Source organism: Macrotis lagotis, chromosome 7 (assembly GCF_037893015.1).
Source record: "Macrotis lagotis isolate mMagLag1 chromosome 7, bilby.v1.9.chrom.fasta, whole genome shotgun sequence".
Classification (NCBI taxonomy): Eukaryota; Metazoa; Chordata; class Mammalia; order Peramelemorphia; family Peramelidae; genus Macrotis; species Macrotis lagotis.
This window is the reverse complement of record NC_133664.1, coordinates 211,157,704-211,181,052: the sequence shown is the minus strand read 5'-3', so window position 1 is coordinate 211,181,052 and position 23,349 is coordinate 211,157,704. Positions and strand designations below refer to the sequence as shown.

The 23,349-nt window shown below is 38.8% G+C and overlaps 1 protein-coding gene across 1 annotated transcript; it reads left to right on the top strand.

Moving 5' to 3' along the window:
* Nucleotides 1-21,579: 21,579 nt before the first annotated feature.
* On the top strand, nt 21,580-22,768 carry LOC141494265 (mitogen-activated protein kinase kinase kinase 10-like). The gene is given in 2 exon segments (XM_074195326.1): nt 21,580-22,280; nt 22,282-22,768. Coding segments are annotated over 2 exon segments (1,023 nt in total). The 3' UTR covers nt 22,604-22,768.
* Nucleotides 22,769-23,349: the final 581 nt, after the last annotated feature.

Here is a 23,349-nt window from a genome sequence, read left to right as displayed (position 1 = left end):
GGTTAGGAAAACCTGGAGTGTAGGGGGTTAATATGAAATACAAAATATGAAATACAAATATGAAATACAAAAAAAATCACCGGTGTAGTTCCAGTCTATCATACAAAAAAAATCACCAGTGGAGTTCCAGTCTACCATACAAAAAAAAATCACCAGTGGAGTTCCAGTCTATCTAGATCAATTTTTACATTGTGGCTCCTAGAAATGCAAGGACAGCCTCTTATATTTTCCCCAAGTCTCCTCTTCTATCATTACTGTGGTCACAACTATCACCATGAAACACTATCACCATCTTCTTCATGGAACAGAACTCTAGCCCCTGGCTTCTAACTTCCTTAGCATTATCCCTTAGGTTCAGACACAAATTTTTGATTACTATGGGAAAGCATCCTCCACAGCTACCAAATAATTGATCAGTCAATGAGGATTTTATTCAGCACCTCCTATAACCCAAGCACTGTGCTGAAGATCTAGGAATACAGCTACAAAGTAAGATTCCTTCTCTAAACAAGCTTAGATTTTTCCAGGTGATTATAATGTCTTCACAGATTATATGGCCTTTACATATAGAAGATATCTGTATTTGTATCCACATACACATGTGCATGCACAGACACACAAGACACATGGTGTCCCAAAAGTCTTCGTATGCTTTAGGAATATGAATTGGGGGCATGAGTTCTAAAAGGAAGAGCCTAGTTGAAGACAGAGCAATTAGGAGACAATTGCAATAGTACTAGCTTGGGGCTCTGAAATAGACTTCTACCTATGAAATGAATTTCAGAGCTTATTAGTTATGTCATCCTGGGTAGGTCACTTAACTTCTCTCTGACTCAATTTCTTAGCTGTGATGCTATTGTATTGAAATTACCTCTTTGTCTCTCTTTGTCCATTTGTCTCACACACGTGTATATGTTGTATAGATAGATAAGAGACATAAACCTATAGATAATATCATCAACTATAGATAGATGTAATTGTATGCAGCTAGGTGGCATAGTGAATAGAGCTCTTGGTATAGAGTCAGGAGATGCTAAGTTCAAATGTGATCTCAGATACTAGCTGTATGACCCTGGGAAAGTTACCTAACCACAATCTGACTCAGTTTTCCTAACTGTAAAAGTGAGAATACAGATGATGTATACCTCTACCTCTCAAAATTATCATGAAGATCAAATGAGATAATATTCATAAAGTACTTAGCACAGTGCCTGGGTAGGACATATATACACATACTATATGTATGTATGTATATATGTATATGTATATGTATATAATACACACATGTGTGTATGCATATATAATTTTATTTGATCTGTACAATAACCTTACAGAAGAGGAAATTGAAGTTGAAAGAGGTTGAAGTGACTTCTCCAGGATCACACAACACAAAAAAGAAAGGATTCAAACACAGATCTTCCGTACTCAAAGTACACTTTACTATAACTCCTAACAAGCTACCAGTAGCCATATTACCCCTAACAAAGTCATTTCATATGTCTGAATTTTAGTTTTCTCTGATGAAAAAGGAGACTCAAAATGGTCTCTCCCTTAGCTCATGGATGGAATCAAAGACAGTAAACACATACACCATTTTAAGAGCAGCAAAATCCTTAAAATGTGTTCTTATCAGAAATATTTCTTCAGTGGGTTCACATGAATTAATTTTATTTTCCTGTTAAAAATAGGACTTCTTTAATGTGACACGTAAAATTACAAAAATAATCATTTGTAAGAAGGTTGTGAAGGCTGGAAGGAATCTGGAAAAATCAAGCTTTTCCCAGATTTCCTAGAGATAAACTAGTTCTCTTAACAATAAATTCTTCCCACAAAGCTTTTATTCTTCTATTCTGTTCACAAATACCCAAGTACTGAAGTCATCTTTTCTTCTCTTCTCCTTTAGAGTTGCCTCAACCAAAGGACTGAGAAAGAAAATGGAGTTGGCTTTTCCAAGAAATGACCCTAGGAGGAGATAATAAAGATTACTTATAATAATGATAGCAATTACAACAAAAATATTGTTAATTTATTATTAAAATAATCATATGACAATAACAACAAACAGCATTTATATGAATCTTTAATATTTGCTATGCTATCTAGTAATTTTAATAGGAATGGGTGCTGCATTTTGTCAAAGGCTTTTTTCAGCATCTATTGAGATAATCATATTGAGTAGAATATTCCCAATTAAACCTTCTTAGCATTAATATTCCTATTGAAGTCCTCTCAAGGTTAAGAAATATTAAAAGGGGGGGGCAACTAAGTGGTGCAGTGGATAGAGCACTCAGCCCTAGCGTCAGGAGGACCTGAATTCAAATCTGGCCTCAGATACTTAATAATTACCTAGCTATGTGACCTTGGGCAAGTTACTTAATCCCATTGCAAAATGCAAAATGAAAAATCTAAAAAACAAAAAAAAATATTTAAAAAATTATTCTTAGAAGAAAGACCCTGCATTCCAAATAAGACTTATAATGCTACTTCTTTTCTCATAAGGATATTTCTACTAACTGGGAGGATAGTACACTGTTCCTAGACCTTGTGTTCCAAGACAAGTTACATTACTTCAATAAAATAATTATAATCCCGAAGGTTATTCTCGCCATCAGGATGGTGAGGTAATATTTTATGAAAACCTCTCATTCTTTTCATTGTTGTTGAGGTAGGTTTTCAGAAGTAGAATGTAACTCTGAAGACTCACCAATAAGTTGACAGAGAGAGAGAATAGGGAAGAGGAGGGGATCCCTTTAGGCCATATAATCTTGCTTGACTATCAATTTGGGATAGCTCCTTGATCTTCACTACCTTTGTGAGACTTGGAGACTTCTCTCAAGAAAAGCAAATAAAAACTTTATTTTGCTCATACCAGTCCCTGAAGATTTTGTTCAGTGTGATTTTATCACACACAATATGATTTCTCTTAATTTTATTATTGTTGTGGCCAATTATACTGACTGATAGAACATTAAGATTTGTAAAATGCTTAACCAATATCAGTCTATTTAACCATCACAATAAATCTGAGAGGTAGATTCTGTTATTATCTATCTTCATTTTATAGTTAATGAAACTGAAGCAAAAGCAAAAAGAGGTTAAGAATCATTTTGATAAAGTATAAATATACCCAAATTGCAAATCAATTTTTGAATTAAATAAATTCAGAATACTTAGAAAACAACTTGAAGGGGCAGCTTGGTGTCAAGGGATCAAGCACTGGCCCTGGAGTCAGGCATACCTGGGTTCAAATCCAGTCTCAGACACTTAATAATTACCTAGCTGTGTGGCCTTGGGCAAGCCACTTAACCCTGTTTGCATTACAAAAAACCTAAAAAACAAAAACCCAACTTGAAGCACTTTTGTGAATTCCACAGGGTTGGGCTGGACCCAAAACCTCTATTTCTAGCATCCACTTCATGAAAATATATATATATATATATATATATATATATATATATATATATATTCATATATTTTAATCTATTTAGTGCTCACAAATCTCCTACAATCAGGAATCGTGTTCCTATCTATTCCAAACTCAGTACTCTTTCTACTCTGATTTGTAATCAGAACATGAAACTCATGTTTGGTTTCATTCACTCAAAACTAATGAGATAAAAATGCTTGAATTTCAAGGGAAAAGATGTCAAAGCTACTTAAGCACCCTGTGTATGGTTTGCTCAAAAGATCATCAGAAACATATGGAATCAATCTCCCAGGGAGTACAAATTCATTTTTAGCAAGCAAATAAAGATGTCTCAGGATAAGATGTCTTTTCAGACTTAACAGGATCCCTAAGGTTCTTCTGATCCATTCAATGAGTCTACAGCATCTCTGAGTTTTCATTTTTTGCTAATTAAGAACATACGTGGTGAGAGAGAATTGATTAAATTTGTGCCTGTAACACCAAAGTTGAGAATGTCTATCAGCACTCAGTGATTATTCAACATTTTTCTATCAATAAACTGGGGAGTAGAAAAAGAAATGATGTATTTAGAAACATGGGAAAGCAGAGACTCTCAGAATCAAAAGGAATCTCAGAGAAGCATAGTCCAATTCATTTCTTAGCCAAATTCCTATCCCCAACAAATGCTTGTCCAGATTCCACTTTAAGAGTTCAGGTATAAGAACTTACATACCTTCTGAAATAGTATTAATTGGATTATGTGTATTTGTGTGTGTGTGTGTGTGTGTGTGTGTGTGTGTGTGTGTCTGTGTGTTTTAGCCAAAACCTACATTATACATTTCTACTTATCATTCCTTTTTACACTAAAGTCAAGCTAAATAAATTTGATTACTCCTCTCCCATGATATCCCAACTTTTATGTCCTCCCGACATGTTTTTCCTCTTAAAACTAGCTATCCCCAATTTCAACTGATGAACTGATGAAGGGGTTTCTGACCCCTTCAACATCATGATCATTTTCTTCTGGAAGTGCTTCAGTTTGTTAATATCCTTCCTAAAATGTGTTGTCCAAAGCTGAAACAAAACTCTAGAGGTAAATACTTTGTTGTTGATGAGTTAAGTCCTGGCCAGGTCTTTGTGATCCCATTTGGGGTTTTCTTCACAAAGATACTGCAATGGTTTGCCATTTCCTCTATGCTCATTTTATAAATGAGAAAACTGAGGCAAACAGGTTGAACTGACTTCCTTGGTATCAAGCCCTGCTTACTCACCATCACATGGTTAGTAAGTGTCTGAGTGTGGATTTGAACTCACAATGAGGAGTCTTCCTGTCTCAAAATCTAGCTCTATCTATTGTGCCACCTGCTGCCTAGTAAATGCTTAGAATGGTTTAAATTTGATTCTTCTGCTCTCTAGCAGACTATAGTAATTCTGTCATAAAAGAAAACAAAATTATTCTATCCTAACCTGTTTTGGAGACACTGACCTAAAATTTAAAGAATTCAGTTTTGAAAACATAAATAGCAGTTGCCTTTCCCAGTCCTTAGATGTCTTCCATTTACTACAATTTTTCATATATGAGTGGCAATAGCTAAGTAATCACATTGCAAATCTTTGAATATCCTAGGTTGTAATTCATTCTGATTTTTTGACATGCACTTATTGAGGGTATCTAGGTGCTCTCTTGGGTTTCAATATAATATGCATCACTTTTGTTTCATCTTTCCCAATTAAAAGGTTGTTCTCTCTGGAAGAGAAAACTGAACTAAAATAAAAATTGAGTAGTCTTAATTTTCTTCATCAATTATCACTTATCTCACTTACTGTGAGTATATTTTCTTTGATATTCCTTATGTTCCTAATATAGGTTTGTTTTGTTTTGTTTCATTTTTGAGCCTAGATCTCAAAGTCTTGCCCTGGTTGGAAGTACAGCCATCACCCATGGACTCAATCCCACTCTTTTGATCTCTGTTTCCACCCTAGACCTCATTACTCCATCTTAGGCAGCCTACTAACTCCACACTTCCAGGAGCTCACTATATATGTGTTGATTTGGAGTGAACATCCATTGGCTTTATCCTTACTGTCCCTCAGAACTCTTCTGCACTGTGATAGTCAAGCATCAACCCCCACCATTCTAGGGATTACAAGCAAGAGCTAACATATCTGGCTTTACCCAAAAGAGGTTTTTATGGTTTGTTTGTTTAGGTTTTTTTTGGAAGGCAATGGTGTTAAGTGACTTGCCCAAAGTCACACAGCTAGATAATTATTAAATGTTTGAGGCCATATTTGAACTCAGGTCCTCCTGACTCCAGGCCCAGTACTCTGTCTACTGCATCACCTAGCTACCCCTCAAAAGAGTTTTGAAAAATCTTTTGTTTTCTTTAAAATTCATAATTATTATTATTCAAATTCTTAACCCTCCTCTTAAATGGCATCTATCTACTCCTTTGTTCATTTTTCTTTATTTTCTCTTGCATTCATCTTTGGTGTATTTTTTTAATCCAAGTGTGTTAATGAGTTTCCTGTGCAGCCACATTAATCTCTTTAGACAACTTCTCCTTTTCTTCCTCACATTATATGATAAAAATTTCATTTTTGAGAGTATGCTTTTCCAATTGAGCCTAATGTCATGTGAAGACTTTTAGGCCAATAGATCTTGTTAATCATCTGTCTTAACTAAACAAATCCTCCCCAAAACTATATTTAGATTTCCCCTTTAAAGGTGATTTCTATCATTTCTACTTCAGCAATCAATTCTTCCTTTATATAATCTGGTCCAGAATTAGTAGTTGAGCTTGTCTTTTCCTCTACTTTTTTTTAAACAATGAAAGTCTTAATTAATGAAGATGTAAGGGAGAGAAGAAAATGACTTTTTGCTTGGGATACAGCTATTAAAATCATAATGATGACCCTTTTCTAATAGAAGAGAGGGTCCTTACTATTTCACATTAAGTGGAAGCCAGTATCATTTGAATGTCTATGATCAAATAAGAAAATCAATTCCCACAAAAGGGTTCCTTCCAGTTTTGAGGACTTCAAATTGACTGAGTTCTGAGTTCTGTTTGATAACTAAGCCTAGTAGTGTTCATTAAATTAGGAACCTCACAAAGGCCCGTGTCAATCTATCTTTCAAGTATTAAGTTCTCAGTAGGCAAGCCAATTTCTCATTTTTCCCCTGTCTTCATCAATAAGACATTTAAATGGAGATTTTTAAAGATCACATGACTTCTGAACTTCTGGATCAAGTTTATGCCAGACCTTCAGTGTATAACTTACCCCCCAACCATGCCCCACTCTTCTGTTCTAGAGCCTTGTATTTTAATGTCAGTTGTGTCTGAAGTGAGATTTATTTGGGGAGAGGATGGCCATAATCAGCTCCCTAAAGTTATTTCAAGATTCCATTATGAACTTGAAAACTATTTGTATAGGGAGAAAAGCCAGTATGACTTTTTGGTCTATTCAGGAGCTCAGGAGATACCAGCATTGCTTGAAAGTTAGGACCTTGACCAATGTCAGGCCACTATTGAAGGAACATTGCGTTCCTCCCAGGATAAGCTGATCACTTCTAATATCCTCACCACATTGCTAACTCAATCAGCCTCCTCTCTGCACTGGTTTCAGACAGGAGGACAGGAAGATGGACTTAACTCCTTTCCAGGGGGACCAAACTGTACTTCCAGCTCAATCTATCTGCATCTGCTGTTCCTACCTAGTTCCAGCTCTACAGAACAAGATGCCCTCATGCCAGCCATCCATTGGTGTCCCTCCAACTCCACTTTCTGGCCTGCTTTTTGCATGTAGCTTCCCCCCCTGTAGATTGTAGGCTCCTTGAGAGCAGGGACTATCTTTTTATCAGTTTTATTCACACATTTTATCCCCAGATTTTAACACATAGCAGATACTTTTTTGTTTATTGTTCAATTGTTTTGATTGTGTTTGACTTTTCATGACCTCATTTGGAATTTTCTTGACAAAAATACTGGAGTGATTTGTCATTTCTTTCTCCAGCTCATTTTACAGGCCAACAATGTTGAGTGACTTGCCTAGGTTCACACAGCTAGTGTCAGAGACTCGATTTGAACTCATGAACGTGAGTCTTCCTAATTCCACTCCTAGTCAGCACTCTATCCACTGCATCACCTAGCTACCCTTGTAGACACTTAATAAATGTTTGTCAAATTAAATTGAATTGGATTGGGTGGGATATTGCCATTTCCTGGGGACCTTCTTTCCCATTCTCTCCCAATGTTCATTAACATTCTAAGATGTCCAGCTTAAGACTCACAAAGCCTCTCCCCCCCCTCCTATGCTTCTTAATTGTCTTGCTCTTCTTTTGTATTGAAATATATTTGTGGGGAACTTTTTTTACAGGGAAGTAGTATATTTCCTTTCTGGGAAATGTTGTGGGAAAAGGTGGTTCCTCAGGAGAAATATGTGAATATTTTGTGCTTTGAGGTAGGTCAGAGAAGTTGGAAACAAACACAGGACTAGGCAGAAGTCTTGGAAACTTCTGGAAATTGACTTTCTCCTCAGGTGCAGAAGATTTCAGGGATCCCTGTACAAGAAAAATGACTGCTACATAAGAGAGACCATGTAGATCATGGACAGCATTTGCAGACATAGAGGAATTGACATGTTAAAAAAGATGGAAGTAAGACCAGCCAGTCATGGATCCTAGATAGCAAGGGTCTGTGCTGAAGGAAACTATTATCTGCACAGAGTCCTGGAGAACAGCAGCTAATGTTAGACAGGGCTGATGAAGCAGCAATGGAAGGATGGAGAGCCTCAGTGGGGAGAAAGATCAACCAAGTATGAAACCATGGAACAGAGAAGCAGAGGAGGGTCCACAAACGAGAGACAATGAAGCCCAGAATCACAATTTGCAGGGATAAACCTGGACCACTACAATGACTCAGGTGGACTTTTCAGGTTTAAGGGGAAAGGTTGACTCTTAACTTCAAGGTATATTGTCTCATGTTATTTTACATAGTCTATCTTTTACTGTCTGTTCTTACAGGGTTTTGTATAAAAAGGAAAGCTGATGATTTATGTGCATTTATTTTATTTACTGCTACTTGATAAAATTGTTGTATCAATTAAATTTTTAGTTGAGTCTTTGGGATATTCAGTTTCCCCCCAAAATTTACCAAAGGCATATAGAGTATAAGTCTGAAGGGCTGTAGAGGTCTCTCTGAGAAGTGAGAATTGTTGTGATTTTTTTATGGGCTTGCATAGAAATCTGTTTTCTTTTTTCCTGAGCGTTTTCTTGTCTGTCTTCTATGTCTATAAAAGTTCTTTTGTGGAGTAAATAAAACATTTTATGCATTTAAAATTTTTTAAGGCAAAGTACATGCCAAAATGTTGAAGACTTACTTTGGTAAGAAAAATCATCCAGTTTCTGATGTCTTCAGTGTTTCCTTGCAGCACAAACCAGAGATTTCAAGACAAATGAGACATCAAAGTTCTCTAGCTTTTTTGGAGTTGGAGAGAGTCAGAGAGATGTTCTAAGTGGTATTCCCAGAACTGTCACTTTGTTTTCATGTCAGGAGATACCTGGACATGAGAGTGACACTGATGTAGTTTGTTGTCATTCAGTCATTTTTCAGTCTTGTCCAACTCTTTGTGATCTCATTTGGTGTTTTCTTGGCAGAGATGCTGCAGTGGTTTGCCAACTTTTTGTCCAGATCATTTTATAGCTGAAGAAACTGAGGCAATAGTGACTTACCCAGGGTTACACAGCTATTAAGTGACTGAGGTCATATTTGTACTAACTCTACAACACTATCCACTGTTCAAGCTTTAATACAAGATTCCAAAAGTGTTCCAAACCAAGAGAGATAGAAAACATATAGGACAAGAGAATCAGGATCCAAAACAATCTTGAAAGTCTAGGAAAATATATTGATTCTAAAAAGAAAAAGGTTTAATGGTAATAAATTTAAATGTAAAACTTGGATTTAAAAAATCAAATGTAAAAGTACAGGGAAGGTGATGGAGGGAAATGATTCTGCACCAATTCATATAAAAATTATCGGAATATTTTTAGTAGATAGTAGACAGTACACATATTTAATATACTTCAATATGTGAAGTGGAAGACAACAAACTTTATTCTAGCTTAGCTTACATTAAATGTTAGTTAGATGTCACAGTAAATAGACTATGGATAGGGAGATCTCAGTCCAAATCCAGCCTCAGGGATTTAATAGCTATGTGACTGTGGACAAGTCACTTAACCTGTCTCAATTTCTTCATCTGTAAGAGGAGAATAATAATAGTTCTTACCTATTTGGTGAGGTTAAAATGAGGTAATCTTTGCAAAACCTATGCAAACCTTTAAACACTATATTTTAATGTTTAACTCTTTTCATCATCATTATTATTATTAATTAGAAGCATAGTGTCCAGAGTGAGGAACGTGATAGTACCACAATATTCTGGCTGGTCAGACCACATCTGAAGAATTTTGTCAGTACTGAACATTACATTTAGTCAGAAAGTGATGTTAGAACATTTCCAGAATGCTAGGACACTGGAAGTCTACTAACCATTCCATATAAGGACTGGTTGAAAGAACTGGAAAAGTTTAGCATGGAACTGATAAAAATGTGTGGGGTTAGATGTACAGAGTGTTGAACGAATACTGATTTCAGTGATTTGAAGTTGAATAAGGATATATCACATGAAATAGGGACTAGATTTGTTGTACTTAGAACTGCAGGGCCAAACTAGGAACAAGAGGGATAGGATACAAAGTAAGATGTTTCAACTTCATAAAAAGAAAACTTATTAGAACTGCCTAATAATGAAAATGCTCAGTTTCCTAACACTAAAGGTTTACAAGTGGAAACTTCATATCACTGTTGGGAATATTTTTTAAAAAAAGATTCTGTTTAGGTATGCTTTAGACACAGTTGCTTTTGAAATTCTTTCCAGCTCTGAGACTTTAAGTTATAATATTTGATCTGGGCATTTGAGAATAGATATAATTCCAGCAATCAGAAAATTCAATTTAATAAATTTTATTAAACTGCTGCTAAGTGTAAAGCATTCAGAAATCATTCAAGACAGGGGAAAAATAGTAAAAGCAGATATTATGTTTAACAAATGGTGGATTATTTTGTTTGACTGATATTTGTCAAGTAGGAGGTGAACATAAATCAAAGGGATCAGTTGAGAATTGAACAAAAAGGGCCTGAATTTCAAATTGAATTTATCAAATAAGTAAATGGGAAGGAATTGAGGGTTTTTGAGCAAGAGAATAACTTGATCTAAGCTGTTCTTTAAGAAGATTATACTGATTGAATTTGAGGATTCTAGGGAGAGAGAAGAAGCTATCTATGAGACCATTGCAATAGCCTTGGTCAAAGGAAAGCATAGACTGAATTAAAGTTGTAACATTATGGAAACAGAAAAAAAGACATATCCCATTTTTTGAGATAGAGTCACTTATGACTTCATGAAGAAATGGATATTAGGAGAAATTAGAGGTTTAGAATTCATGTAACTGGAAGAATCTGGTCTTGTTAATAGAAATAGATTAGGAAGAGGAGATAAATTTGGTAGGGAAAAGGGAAAAGAAGATATTGCCACCCACATCGCCCATTTATTTATTTATTTATTTATTTATTTTTCTAATTAGCTGTAAAGATAGGTTTCAACATTCATTTTTATAAAATCTTCTCCCTTTCACCACTTCATCTCCCTCCCTAATATAGTAAGTAATCTGTATGTATGTATATGTGTGTGTATATATATATATATATATATATAAATATATATATATATACACATAATTTAGGTTTTTGCAAGTCAAATGGGGTTAAGTGGCTTGCCCAAGGCCACACAGCTAGCTAATTATTAAGTGTCTGAGACCAGATTTGAACCTTAGCCACCCCTTACGCAGAATTATATTACACATATTTCCATATTAGTCATGTTGTAAAAGAAGAATCAGAGCAGGGGGCCTCTAGGTGGCTCAGTGGATAGAGCACCGGCCCTGGAGTCAGGAGTACCTGAGTTCAAATCTGACCTCAGACATTTAATAATTACCTAGATGTGTGACCTTGGGCAAGCCACTTAACCACATTGCCTTGCAAAAACTTAAAAAAAGAATCAGAGCAAAAGGGAAAAACCAAGAAAAAGAAAAAATAACAAATTTTAAAATGTGAAAAATAATTTGCTTTAATCTGCATGCAGGCTCCATTTCAAGGCTTTCCATAGCAAGCCCTTTAGGATTATCTTTTATCACTGTATTACTTGAGCATTTAGTTGATCATAGTTGATCTATACAAAATGTGTTTTGCCAGAGAAAAACAAATATTTTATATTTTTTATATTTATTTATTTTTTATTTTGGCAAGGCAATTGGGTTAAGTGACTTACTGAACATCACATAGCTAGGTAATTATTGTCTGAGGTCAAATTTGAACTCAGGTCCTCCTGACTTTAGGGCTGGTGCTCTGTCCACCATGCTACCTAGCTCCCCCTATAGTTATTTTAAATAGTTGTAGTATGAGTAGTAGTAGTCCTTCATAATTGAAGAGGACTATTACATCATATATATGATAGGATAACTTGCATATGACATTTATTATAGTGAGCGGATTCTTATGCAAAGACATCCTTTTCACTTCTTTTGCCAGAACCATTTCACCCTATGGCCTAATTTGATATGAAACAGAATTTTTGGTGATGGTCTGGATGTTGTGGGTATCCTTGGCCTTTTGAATGTGGCTTTCTCTCCCACATCAGTGAGGCACCATGGTGCTCCAACAATGCAGATTGTAACACCAAGGTATAGCGAAACCTGGCTCTTGATGGTCTGATCATAAGAATTGGGGCTTGGTCACTTGGGGGGTGGGGGTGGGGTCACATAACTTATTTTGAATAGAATTTCTTTTTTGATCTCTTGCTGCTGGACTTTGTTTGCAATATATAGAAATGGTGATGATTGATGTGGTTTTTACCTCATATCCTGCCATCTTGTAAAGGTGTTAATAGTTTCAAGTGATTTTTTAGTTGGTTCTAAGGAACTGAGTACCAGAACTTTGCAAGACAGAATTCTGCATAATCATGTTTGGAAGCAAAAGGAAAGAAAAACAGTTGCTTCCAAAATGACTCAGAGTTTGGAGGTTTTCACTTTGGTGGTTTTCAAATCTAAAAGTTGGAATTTGTGTTCTTCATTTTTTGACATATTTGTCATCCTCATTTGATATGACTGTAAGAGACAAACAATGACATGCCTCTGAACAAAATCAATGCAAGTTGGTTGTTTTGCTTTTGTCAATTCTTTTCTTTGGATTGAATGATTCCAGAGACCCAAGTGAACTACTGAAAAGAGGCCCAGGTTCTCAGTAGAGTCTCTGCCTTATAAGTTTCACTAACCCTTAAGGAGTGAAAGCAATGCCGCCAGCTAGAAGGTGACACCTCAGGCACGAACCATTTTTCTTAAGGAATTTCATCTTTTGTGCCTTTCCAGGGCAGAAACTAAGGATTTCAAAACTTGATAATAGTTTGTTTTGTATCACCTTGTTGTCTTATTTCTATTTCATGAAAGAGAAGAAATAAAATAATTGCAACAAGAATAAATTTCACTTTGATTTTTCAAAATAAGGTTGTAAACAATGCAAAGATTCATTCATTCACATTCATCATTGGTCAACATGATAAAAACACAAGGTCATCAACTGCCAAATACAGGATTTTTTTCCTTTTCTTTCTTTCTTTCTTTTCCAACAGTGATTTTAAGAAAATCATTAGGATTGTTGGCCCTCAGTAAAACTTTGGTGCCTGGGGATCAAAGCACTTCATTTATGTCATCTACTGTTTGTTTGAATATACTTTGCTTTTTGAAACCTTGGAGTTTATTTTTAATTACTAAGGAAATATCAGAATGCACAATTTTATTTTGAGTAGATTTATTGAAGGGATCTCATAGAATTGGGCTTTTAAGCTTTGTGATATAGTTTTTTTCTCCACCAGCCCTGAATGGGACCAAATGTTCCTGGAACAGCTTTGCTATGATGGAAGTGCAGCAACAACTTTTTATACTTTGTCCTCAATAATTCTTTTATTATTATTTTACAATTTGATGGATTGAGTTAGGTTACCATCTATAGATGTCACTCTGGGTCTCACTTTTTTCATCCCCAAAATGATAGTTATGGACTTGATAACAACTAAAAGGGGGTCTATAGTAATGTTACAGAGTTATCAGAAAACAGATTGAGAGACTATTATAACTTTATTAGTCTGTAGCTAACATAATTGTACCAGGACAGTGACTCTAATTGTTGAACAACTGCAATTCTTCAACACCTAAGAGGAAATTATCTATTGTAAAAGAATATAGATCTGGAATCTGAGGAGGCCTGAATTCAGATACTGTTTCCAACACTTGCTAGGTGTGTGACAATGAGCACGTTATTTCCTTCTCCTGACCAATGTCCTCTTCTGTAAAATGAGGATAATATAAGTATTTTTCTCATAAGGGTGTTGCAAGACCTAAATGAAAGAATATAGGAAAAGAATTCTGCAAACTTTAAAAAGATCTCTATAAATATTTGATATTGTTATTTTTATGGTAACTATAAAAAACCAGTTTGCCATAGAATGGATACAGCAAAGGCAACAAAATATGCCGAAAGGCAGACACAATGTGCAAAATATACTGTAGTTTGTATCATATAGTGAAATGCCCATCTCTTTTGTAGACTGTGTATCTTATGTAGTCTTCTGATTGATGGAGCATTTTTAAAGTCTCTTCTTTGGGAAAATTAAGTCTGACAGAAAGATGAACTAAACAAAAGTCCTTCAATTTACTTTTTCTTTGAATATACTTTGCTTCTCAACACCTTGGTTTATTTTTAATTACTAAGGAAAAACTAGAATGCACAATTTTATTTTGAGTAGCAATTTTTTTCTGTTTATTGTATTTAGATTTGTGATAGCCGTGGAAAAGAACTAGCTATGCTGGATAAAATTCATACCCTACAGGAAGAAGTTACCTCCCTCAAACTGGAACTAGAAGGAATAAAATTTAAGAATCAGGAAAAAGACAACTATGTACAAAAGAAAAAGATTTTTTAAAAGCAGAGAATGATGATCTTACAAAGGATTTAAAAATGAATGAAGAAGCATTAAAAAAACAATATTCCAGTACAGTGAAAAAATAAATGTTCGAACATCTGAAATAGCAATGTTGACGTCTTAACTGGAGACTGAAAAGCAAAAATAGAGATAAACTAGAGACAAAAGTCAAATCATACCATTCCTGTCTGACTTCTGCTATTCGTGATCACGAACAGAGTGAAACATCGAAAATAGATCTCGAAAAATTCTTCCAGGAAGAACAAGCACAGTCACATCATTTACTGGACAGATTAAATTGTGAGTTATCTAGTCTAAGAGATAACAATGGTGTCATTTCTCAAGAACTTTGTAAAGCTAAAATTAAGATGAACATTTGAGAAAATCAACTATCCTTTGTACAAAATTCTCTCAGAGAAAAGGCACTAGTTTTAGAAAGCCCCCAGAGTGAATTAAAGCAGACCCAAAATAGAGTAAAGGAATTTCAAAATGCAGTTCAAATGGAAAAGAAAAATTGTATCACAATCTTGTTAAACAAGAGTCCATCCAAGAAAGTTCTGCCCAAATCCACTGTGAAAATATATTGCTTCAACAAGAACTTGAAGATGTCCAACACCACGGCATCAATAAAGGAAAGATAATAAGTGATGTTCAAGAACAGTTCTATGATCTCTTGAAAAAAGTTCGTGCAGATAATTAAAAAAATTCTTATACTAGAAAAGATAAATACCGAGTTAATCGGGGTGGCTATGTGGCATAGTGGATAAAGCACCGGCCCTGGAGTCAGGAGTACCTGGGTTCAAATCCAGTCTGTGTGGCCTTGGGCAAGCCACTTAACCCCATTTGCCTTGCAAAAAAAAACCTAAAAAAAGAACTTAATCCATTTATTTAATCACTTAAGAGAGCTAATGTGTAAATATGAAAATGAAAAAGAAGAAAGAGAGGTAGGACTTTAATATCATTTGATAAGCATTTGTAAATTTTACAAAGATAATTAGAAATTTAAATTTTCAACAGGCAAATGATGTTGTCAACTTTTGTTATATAAATTCTGATTTGCTCAGACTTGGAAAAATAGCATGATAAAAATCAGCCTGATAGCCATCATTTACATAAGATGACTTACTTTGATTAAAAATGTTGTGTAGTCCTTGAAATTTTAAGGGTAGCATTTTAACTTAATAATTTGGATAGTCAATCACTTATAAGTAAATACTGATGAATTTTAATTATACTAAAACTAAATTAATACAATAGAATAAATTATTTGAAATACATAACCTAAAAGTTATGTTAGAAATAATATAATTCACATTAGACATCTGAATTGAGATACTGTCAAACACAGTTACCTTTTTCATACCTATTTAAACATGCTAATCAATGTGACTAGTTCGCTCCACTGGGCTACCACTTTTTCCAACACCCCACCCCCACCCAGTCATAGTAAAACAGACTTTATCTGTGGATTTTCTAAGTTTTCTTGGACTGGGAATTTGTATTGCTCAGTCTTTCTGGGGGTTCTGTCCTTCTAAATTTTGGCTAGTCATAATTTGATGACTTTTGGAGTTTTTTTGGAGTCAAGTTTTCAGACATTCTTGCTCTCATGCCATTTTGGCTCCACCCTGCTCTTCTGTGTTTATTTTTTATTGACTTTAGTAAAGCATTTAACATGGTTGAGCAAAATGTAGCCTTGAACGTTCTCCACAGACAAGGTATCTCTTATTCAGATTTATAAGAGACTCCATGAGAAATGTGACTAGAGAGCTGACTTTCTTCAACAGTCTGGTAAATAGTGATATTTAGTTAGGTATCAAATAGTAAGAAATATATTCTCTGGGGTCATTAACAGTGTCACGGAAAATGTCTTGTTTAAGTTTCAAGTAAAGATAAGATTCCCATTGATAGTAAATGCTCCTATTTATAGATAACCATGTACTTTATTTTTTCATCTAATCCTAGAATATCTTTTTAGCAAAATTATTTACTACTACCACCACCACTTCTCCTACTACTACTATCTACTACTATTTTACTACTACTACTACTACTACTACTACTACTACTACTACTACTACTACTATTTCTACTACTACTACCATTACTACTACTACTGCTGCCACTGTTACTACTACAACTGTAATTTTACATTCTACTGGCAACATGCTGTGAAAAGGAAGTTTTATGGAAATGAAATATAAATAATCCTTGTATTCAAGTAATTACAATCTAGTTAGGGAACAAAGACACAGATACAGGAAACAATAGTTTGATAATAAATGTGAACACTATAAGACAATATACAGTTAAATACTAAATCATATGATATCAGATGAAACTTGTAATTCAGAAGACTTGAAATTTATACAGCTAAAAAATGAAAAATGTTTATGGCAAAAAAATAATACTTTGGGAAAATGAAAAGGTTCTTTGAGGTCAAATTGGAATTAGAGAAGCAAGGCAAGGAAGAATGGATAGATCTTGAATCCAAAGCACAGATAGGGAAGTACAAGGAACTAAACAAGAAGAATAGCCTGACTGGGTATGATGAAATCAGGATGAATAAATTATTACAGGGTAATAATGAGATAATCCATCCTATTTCATTTTGCATGTACAATTTATTGTTATTATAATTTTCCTTTTATTTAAGGAGTAATTTGGATAGATAATTTCTACTTCACAAAATTGTTTTAGAAATTGTGAGGAATATGTGGGTGTTGAGGCTCCACAAAAATGTGGAGGAGTGGGAGGAGAGTATTTTACAAAAACTAGGGCTCTGCCTATATTGTTGCCTTTTGGGCAGTTGACCTCAATCTGATCAAAAACAGATAAGATTGCCCCACCTGTTTTTAAGTTAAGCTAGACTTGACCTTCTCCTTTGGGCATGCTCAAGGGAATAGCTGTTTTTACTCATTAGTATAATAAGCAGGGCAGGGGAAATGTAAGGACCCAATGTATGAAAATCAGATTGTGAACCCAAGCTATGATTGGCATGAGGCAGCAGGAACAAAGTACATAAAAGACCTTGCATTTTGGGATTTGGAGGTGTGCCATTTTGTTAAGATATCTTTATAAAAACCATTTTAATCACCCTGGACTAAGTATTCATGAGTCATTTATAACAGAGATCAAGTGAGGTAATGCATGTAAAGGGTTTTTTGACAATAAAGCTTATAGAAATGATTTAATCATTATTGTTACTTAGAAAACCACCTCATTCTTTCTTTTTAGAACAAATAAACAAAATTATCTGAGTCCCATGATTATTCCAATTAGAAAGTACAAATGGTGGAAATTACTTTTCTTGTCCTAAGTCAGTTTAAATGACAGGCACAGTATTCAGAAAATATAAGATGATATTGCTTAAAAAAAGAAATATTAAAAGTGAAAACATTTAATTATTGACAATTAATAAGAAATTAATGATTTTTACATACATACTTTACTTTTGAGTTGATCAACTTCCTCCTGTAGTTGTTTTTTCTTTTCTTCTAAATCATTTTGATAATGTGATATAACCTCTAGAGAAGCATCTGTCATGGATTGCTTTTTTATGGAATCGGTAATTTCTTGCTGAAGTTTTCTCATTATACCCTAACAGAACATGTCCGTGCTTCTTTTACTGATTTCATAAATCATTGTTAAAGTATACATTCAAAATTAATTGATATAAATATTTTCATATGCAACTTAAATTCATGAATTTATAGTTTCTATAGTCTATAGTTTCATAGATTTTTGAACTAGATGCCTCTGGCACATATGTAATCCAACCATCTCATTTTCCAGGTTAGAAAACTAAGCTTAAAAGAGGCTAAATGAGTTACTCAAGGTAATAATAATAATTAATACGAGAGAAAAGAATTTGAACTTAGTTTCTGAGACTACAGAGCTCTTTTAACTTTAGCACTTACCCTCCATTCAGCACAGATCAAATTCTATCTTTCTTCTTGCTCAGTGTTCTCCTTATAAAGCAATGCGTTCAGTTTGGTTTCATACCATCTTTTTGAGAATTATAATTCCTCCAGAACCATATAAGGGATAAAACATCCAATTTACAAAAGAGGCAAGAATATACAGCTTCCTACACTTGACAGAAATTTTAGGGATTGTTCCCTTCCATTTTATTAGAAAAGTTAAACACCTTATTTCTTTGTACCTGGCTTTATAATGAGGACATCTATAAGAAAAAGTTGTGTTTTCCTTCCTCTCATAGAGTCCCCTAGAAATGATCATTTACACTGATATACTTGTGAGGCTTGGTAAAAACTCTTGAAGAAATTGATGTGGTGCTGGAGGTGGGGGAAGGGTTTACTAGCTACTAGTCACATCTACTGTACTTGGTAAACCTTCAAAGCCATTCCTTTTTCTTTTAGGATAAAAATTACACTCTTGGTGGAAGTCAATGGTAGTGGTATCACTATCCTGGTGTCATGCTCATCTTCCAGAATGAAGGTCAAACAACAAAGACAAATGACTTATACCTTGTCCTCAGAGAGTATGTATGCCTTCTAAAATGGCGGGAGGAACAGTTGCAAAGAATGGGAACACCTGCACATTCACTGTTCTCTCCTATTAGAATGCAGGGTCTCTGAGGACAGGGACAGTTTGGATCTCATCTTTCCATCTCCAGGCTTCACACAGAGCAGACACCTAATAGGAACTTGCTTGTTTAGTGTGCCCTATGTGGCTGTTGTAAGAGTTTATTGTCCCTTTGTTCTTCTAGGGAGCCAATGGGTGATGTGATTTGTGACAGAATTGGAATCGCATGAGGCAGGGCTCTGTCTCACTCTCTCCTCCAGAGATGCGGATTTGACAATCATACGTTATTTCTCTTGAATCCCCACTATGAGGGAACAAGGTGATCCAGTGTGGTGAGTCAGGGAGACATGAGTTCAAATCCAGCCTTAGACATTTGGTAGTTGTCAAGGTATAGTACCTCTGCCTGCCCCAGTTTCTTCAACAAAAAAATGATAATACCACCTACCCCCCCAGGGTTGTGAGGATCCAACAAAGTACCATCTATAAAGCACATAGTAGGTCCTGATTAAATGTTTTTTTTTCCTTTTTCTCCCATCCACCTCCAGACAAGCAGGGTTTGTAATTTTATTCCCATTTTACAATGGGGAAAACTGAGTTTTGTGGCCTGCCCAGCCACCCAGCTCATAGGTCATCCTGACTTCAGACCCACTATTCCATTGCTTGCCTGCATGGGTGAAGGAGAAAAATATATTAAAAGGGGGGTGATTGTTGAGAGTTCTTCACTTCCAGCTGGGGCCTGGGCATTCCATAGATGGGGGAGGGGGAAAAGATAGCCTCTGACCTGGCTGGCCATCTCCTCCCCACTTCTGCCTTTAGCGTTTCTGCTATAAGAGGACTTTCCCAGTTCTTCTGTCAGAGGAATGGTCTCCCTCTCCTATTCCTTCCCATCTCTCCTGCCTGTATTTGATGCTGCACCCAGTTGCTTGACCACCATCTCCCCCACCTGCCCCTGGAGCTAGGACCTGAGCCCTCAGCCCATCTGGGAGTAATCCAGGTCTCAAAGCTCTCCCTCTTCTCCAGGATCAAACTGCCCTCTGTGGCAAGTCAGGAGTCTCCTTCCCACCCCCAACCTCCCCACACAGAGGACTACATTTCCCAGAAGGCATCTGCATAAGAGGTGGTGGAGTGAGCACTGGGACAAGTGACTGGGCTGTCAGTGAGTCTCTCCCCTATAACCTCCTCCTAGGTTGCCCCTCCCCCCCCAGCTCCCCCAAAGCTGCCTTCACAGGAAAAGAAAAGAGAATGCCCTGAAGGGCAGGAGGAGCCCCGGGGCCTCAGGGAACCCCCAGAGTTTCCTTTCCTGAGATGCTTTGGGGATGATGAGTGATGTTGAACTGGTCACTCTTCCCCACCTTCTCTTCCTCTCAGCCTCAGTTTCCTTACCTGAAAGAGAAGAAAACTGGGTCAAATTGATTCCCAAGTACTGCACATGTCAGCCCGCTGAAAGGGATGGGGAATTGCACTTGGAGCCAGAGAGATTTGAATTCAAATCATGCCTGAGACACTTCTATTTGTGTATCCCTGGGCCAGTCTCTCAACCTCTCTCTGCCTCTCTCTCTCTCTCTCTCTCTCTCTCTCTCTCTCTCTCTCTCTCTCTCTCTCTTTCTCGATTTCTTTATTTGTAAGATGAGAGGAGTGGACTCTCTGGTTGGCCTTCATCTCTGCTCTAAACCTGGCATCCAATCATCCCTTCTTTCTAATCTCCCTGACTTCAGTTTCCGCATCTGCCCTAGTTGAAGGAAGGCTGATCCTTCTCAGGTTTCCCCAGGAGAAGCACTGCCCCTTCCCCCACCTCATCAGTCTTTTGGCCTCAGTTTTGTTACCCACTCTTTTTCTTAATTTAATTAATTTTTTTTTTTTATGGATAGCATGTTTCACTGTCAGTTCTTTGGCGCTGTGTTGCGTCACTGTTTGTTTTTAGTTTTTTTTGTTTTTGGCAAGGTAATGAATGGACTTAAGTGGCTGACCCAAGGTCAGGCAGCCAGGCGATTATGAAGCATCCTCACCCACTCTTGGAGGAGGCTGGACCCTCGGGATGCCGAGAGCGTGGAGATGTAAAGCCCTCTCCTCTCCCAGGGCCGCCTCAGTCTCCCCGGTCTGCCCATCCAAGGATAAGGTCAGCTCCAGGAAGCCCCTGGCCCTCCCCTAGGTGGGGGAGGGGGAGGGGGATAGAGCCGGAGCGGAGTAGACTACAAGTCCAGCCGCCAGCGCGTGGCTTGTGGTGCCCGCGGCAGCAGCGGCAGCTCGGGCCATCCGGGCGGGCACAGCTGACCAGCCCCAGGGCGGCTGCCCAGCTGGGCGGGGCGGAGCCGGGGCAGGTGCGGGCGATGGAGCCGCCGCCCGCGGGCTGAGGGAGCGTCTCTGCCAGCCGCCTGGTCCTCCAGCCAGCGCAGGTGGCCCCCTGGGACGGAGGCCGGGCCCGGCCCCGGGCAGCCTGGGGATCCGGGAAGCCGCGGGGCGCGGGGGCCCGCGGCGGCTGGGTAAGGGCAGCTGGGCAGGGCCCCCGGCCCTAGCCGCGAGGCTCCCCCTCCCCGATGCTTGGAGACGCGGCCGAGGGCTCCCAGGAAGAAGTGCCCCTTTCCCCTTGTTCTGCCCCCCTCCCCACGCTGGCCAGCCCTTCTCCAAAGCGGGACCCCGAGGTGCGGCGGAGCGGGGGCTGCTCATGCCATCTTCTAGGCCCGCCTCCTCCTGCTGCTCCCTGCCCTCGGCCCCGGGCCCGGGAGCTCCCCAGGAGCAGCCGGGGCTGCCCCCCACCCCAGCATGTGGGGCTCAGCCAGCTGGGGGGCCGCCTCATCCCCGCCTCCCCTGGGTCCCATGGAGGAGGGGGAGGACGGTGGGGAGGGCCTAGCCCCGCGGGTCACCGGGGAGTGGGGCCTGGGGCCAGACCCCCTGCGGCTGCGGGCTCCCTGCGGACTGCTGTGGGTGACTACGGAGCCGCTGGGGAGGGGGAGCTCACCCTCCTCAGGGGAGCCCGGGTGCGGGCACTGTGCCAGGACTGGGCCGTGTCCGCTGATGAGGGCTGGTGGACGGGGCAGCTGCCCAGTGGGCACGTGGGAGTCTTCCCCAGCAGGTACGCGATGGCTCCCGGGGTGCCGGCCCCTGCCCCCACTGGCCTGCCTCTGCCCCGGGACATTCCCTTCCGGAAACTGCAGCTCGGAGAAATCATTGGCGTCAGGGCCAGGTGGCACGGTGAGGAGGTGGCCGTGACAGCTGCCAGGCTAGACCCCGAGTGGGACCGGGTGCCACGTGGAGCAGGTGGCCAGGGAGGCCCGGCTCTTTGGCGCCCTGTGCCATCCTAACATCATGGCCCTGCGAGGTGCCTGCTTGCGGTCACCCCATCTCTGCTTGGTCATGGAGTATGCCGGAGGAGGGCCGCTGAGCCACGCCCTGGCTGGCAGCTGGGTGCCCCCTCAGGTGCTGGTCACTTGGGCTGTCCAGGTGGCACGGGGTATGGAGTCCCTACACAGTGGGGCACAGATGCCCATCATCCATCGGGATCTCAAGTCCATCAACAGTGAGTGGCCCCCTGTCCCCTTGCTTTCTCCTTCAGCCTTCTAGAGTTTAGACTCACAGGGTGCCAAGGCTTCTTGCAATGGAGTCTTTTGCAGAGAAGGAAACTAAAGGGGGTGGGGGACTTGTCATGGGGAGTGAGCAATAGGATCAGAATCTGAACCTGCTACAACCTCTATTTCTAACTCTGGGGTTCATGCCCCAAGGCCTGGAGCTCAGGACACTTCGCTCAGGACACTTTGCTCTTCCAGGACAGGCCCAGCCCCACTGGGGAAGATTGAGACTGTGCAGTGGGGAGTGGGGAGTTGGGAAGGTTGTGGGGAGACATGGACTGGGGAGGGAGGCCATTCCCAAGGGGGAGGGAGAACTCTGGATCTCCACATGGAAGACCAGCCTGTTCAGCTGAGACCCAAAGAGTTTAAGTCACTGGCCTAAGGCCCCACAGGGAGTGACTAGTAGCTCAGAGACTTGAACTGGTGCTATATTCAGTGTTCTTCCCTGGCCTCAGATTGAGAAGGGATCAAAGGGAGAGAGGGGAGAGAATGAGAATCTAATCCTCTATTTCCATAGAAGGATGCTTCCTTCCTCCAACCCTCTACCCTCTCCATGAGGCCATTTCATCCCTCAGTCCCCTCTCTTCTCTGGGTCCCATCATCTTCCATTGTCAGTGGAAGGGATCAGATTTTCAGTATTTAGAGCTGGAAGAGAAACTAGTATTGTTCTGTAGAAAGAAAATGAAGAAAGGATCTGTCCAAAATTACAGAGATATCAGTAACTTCACCTGGATTTGAACT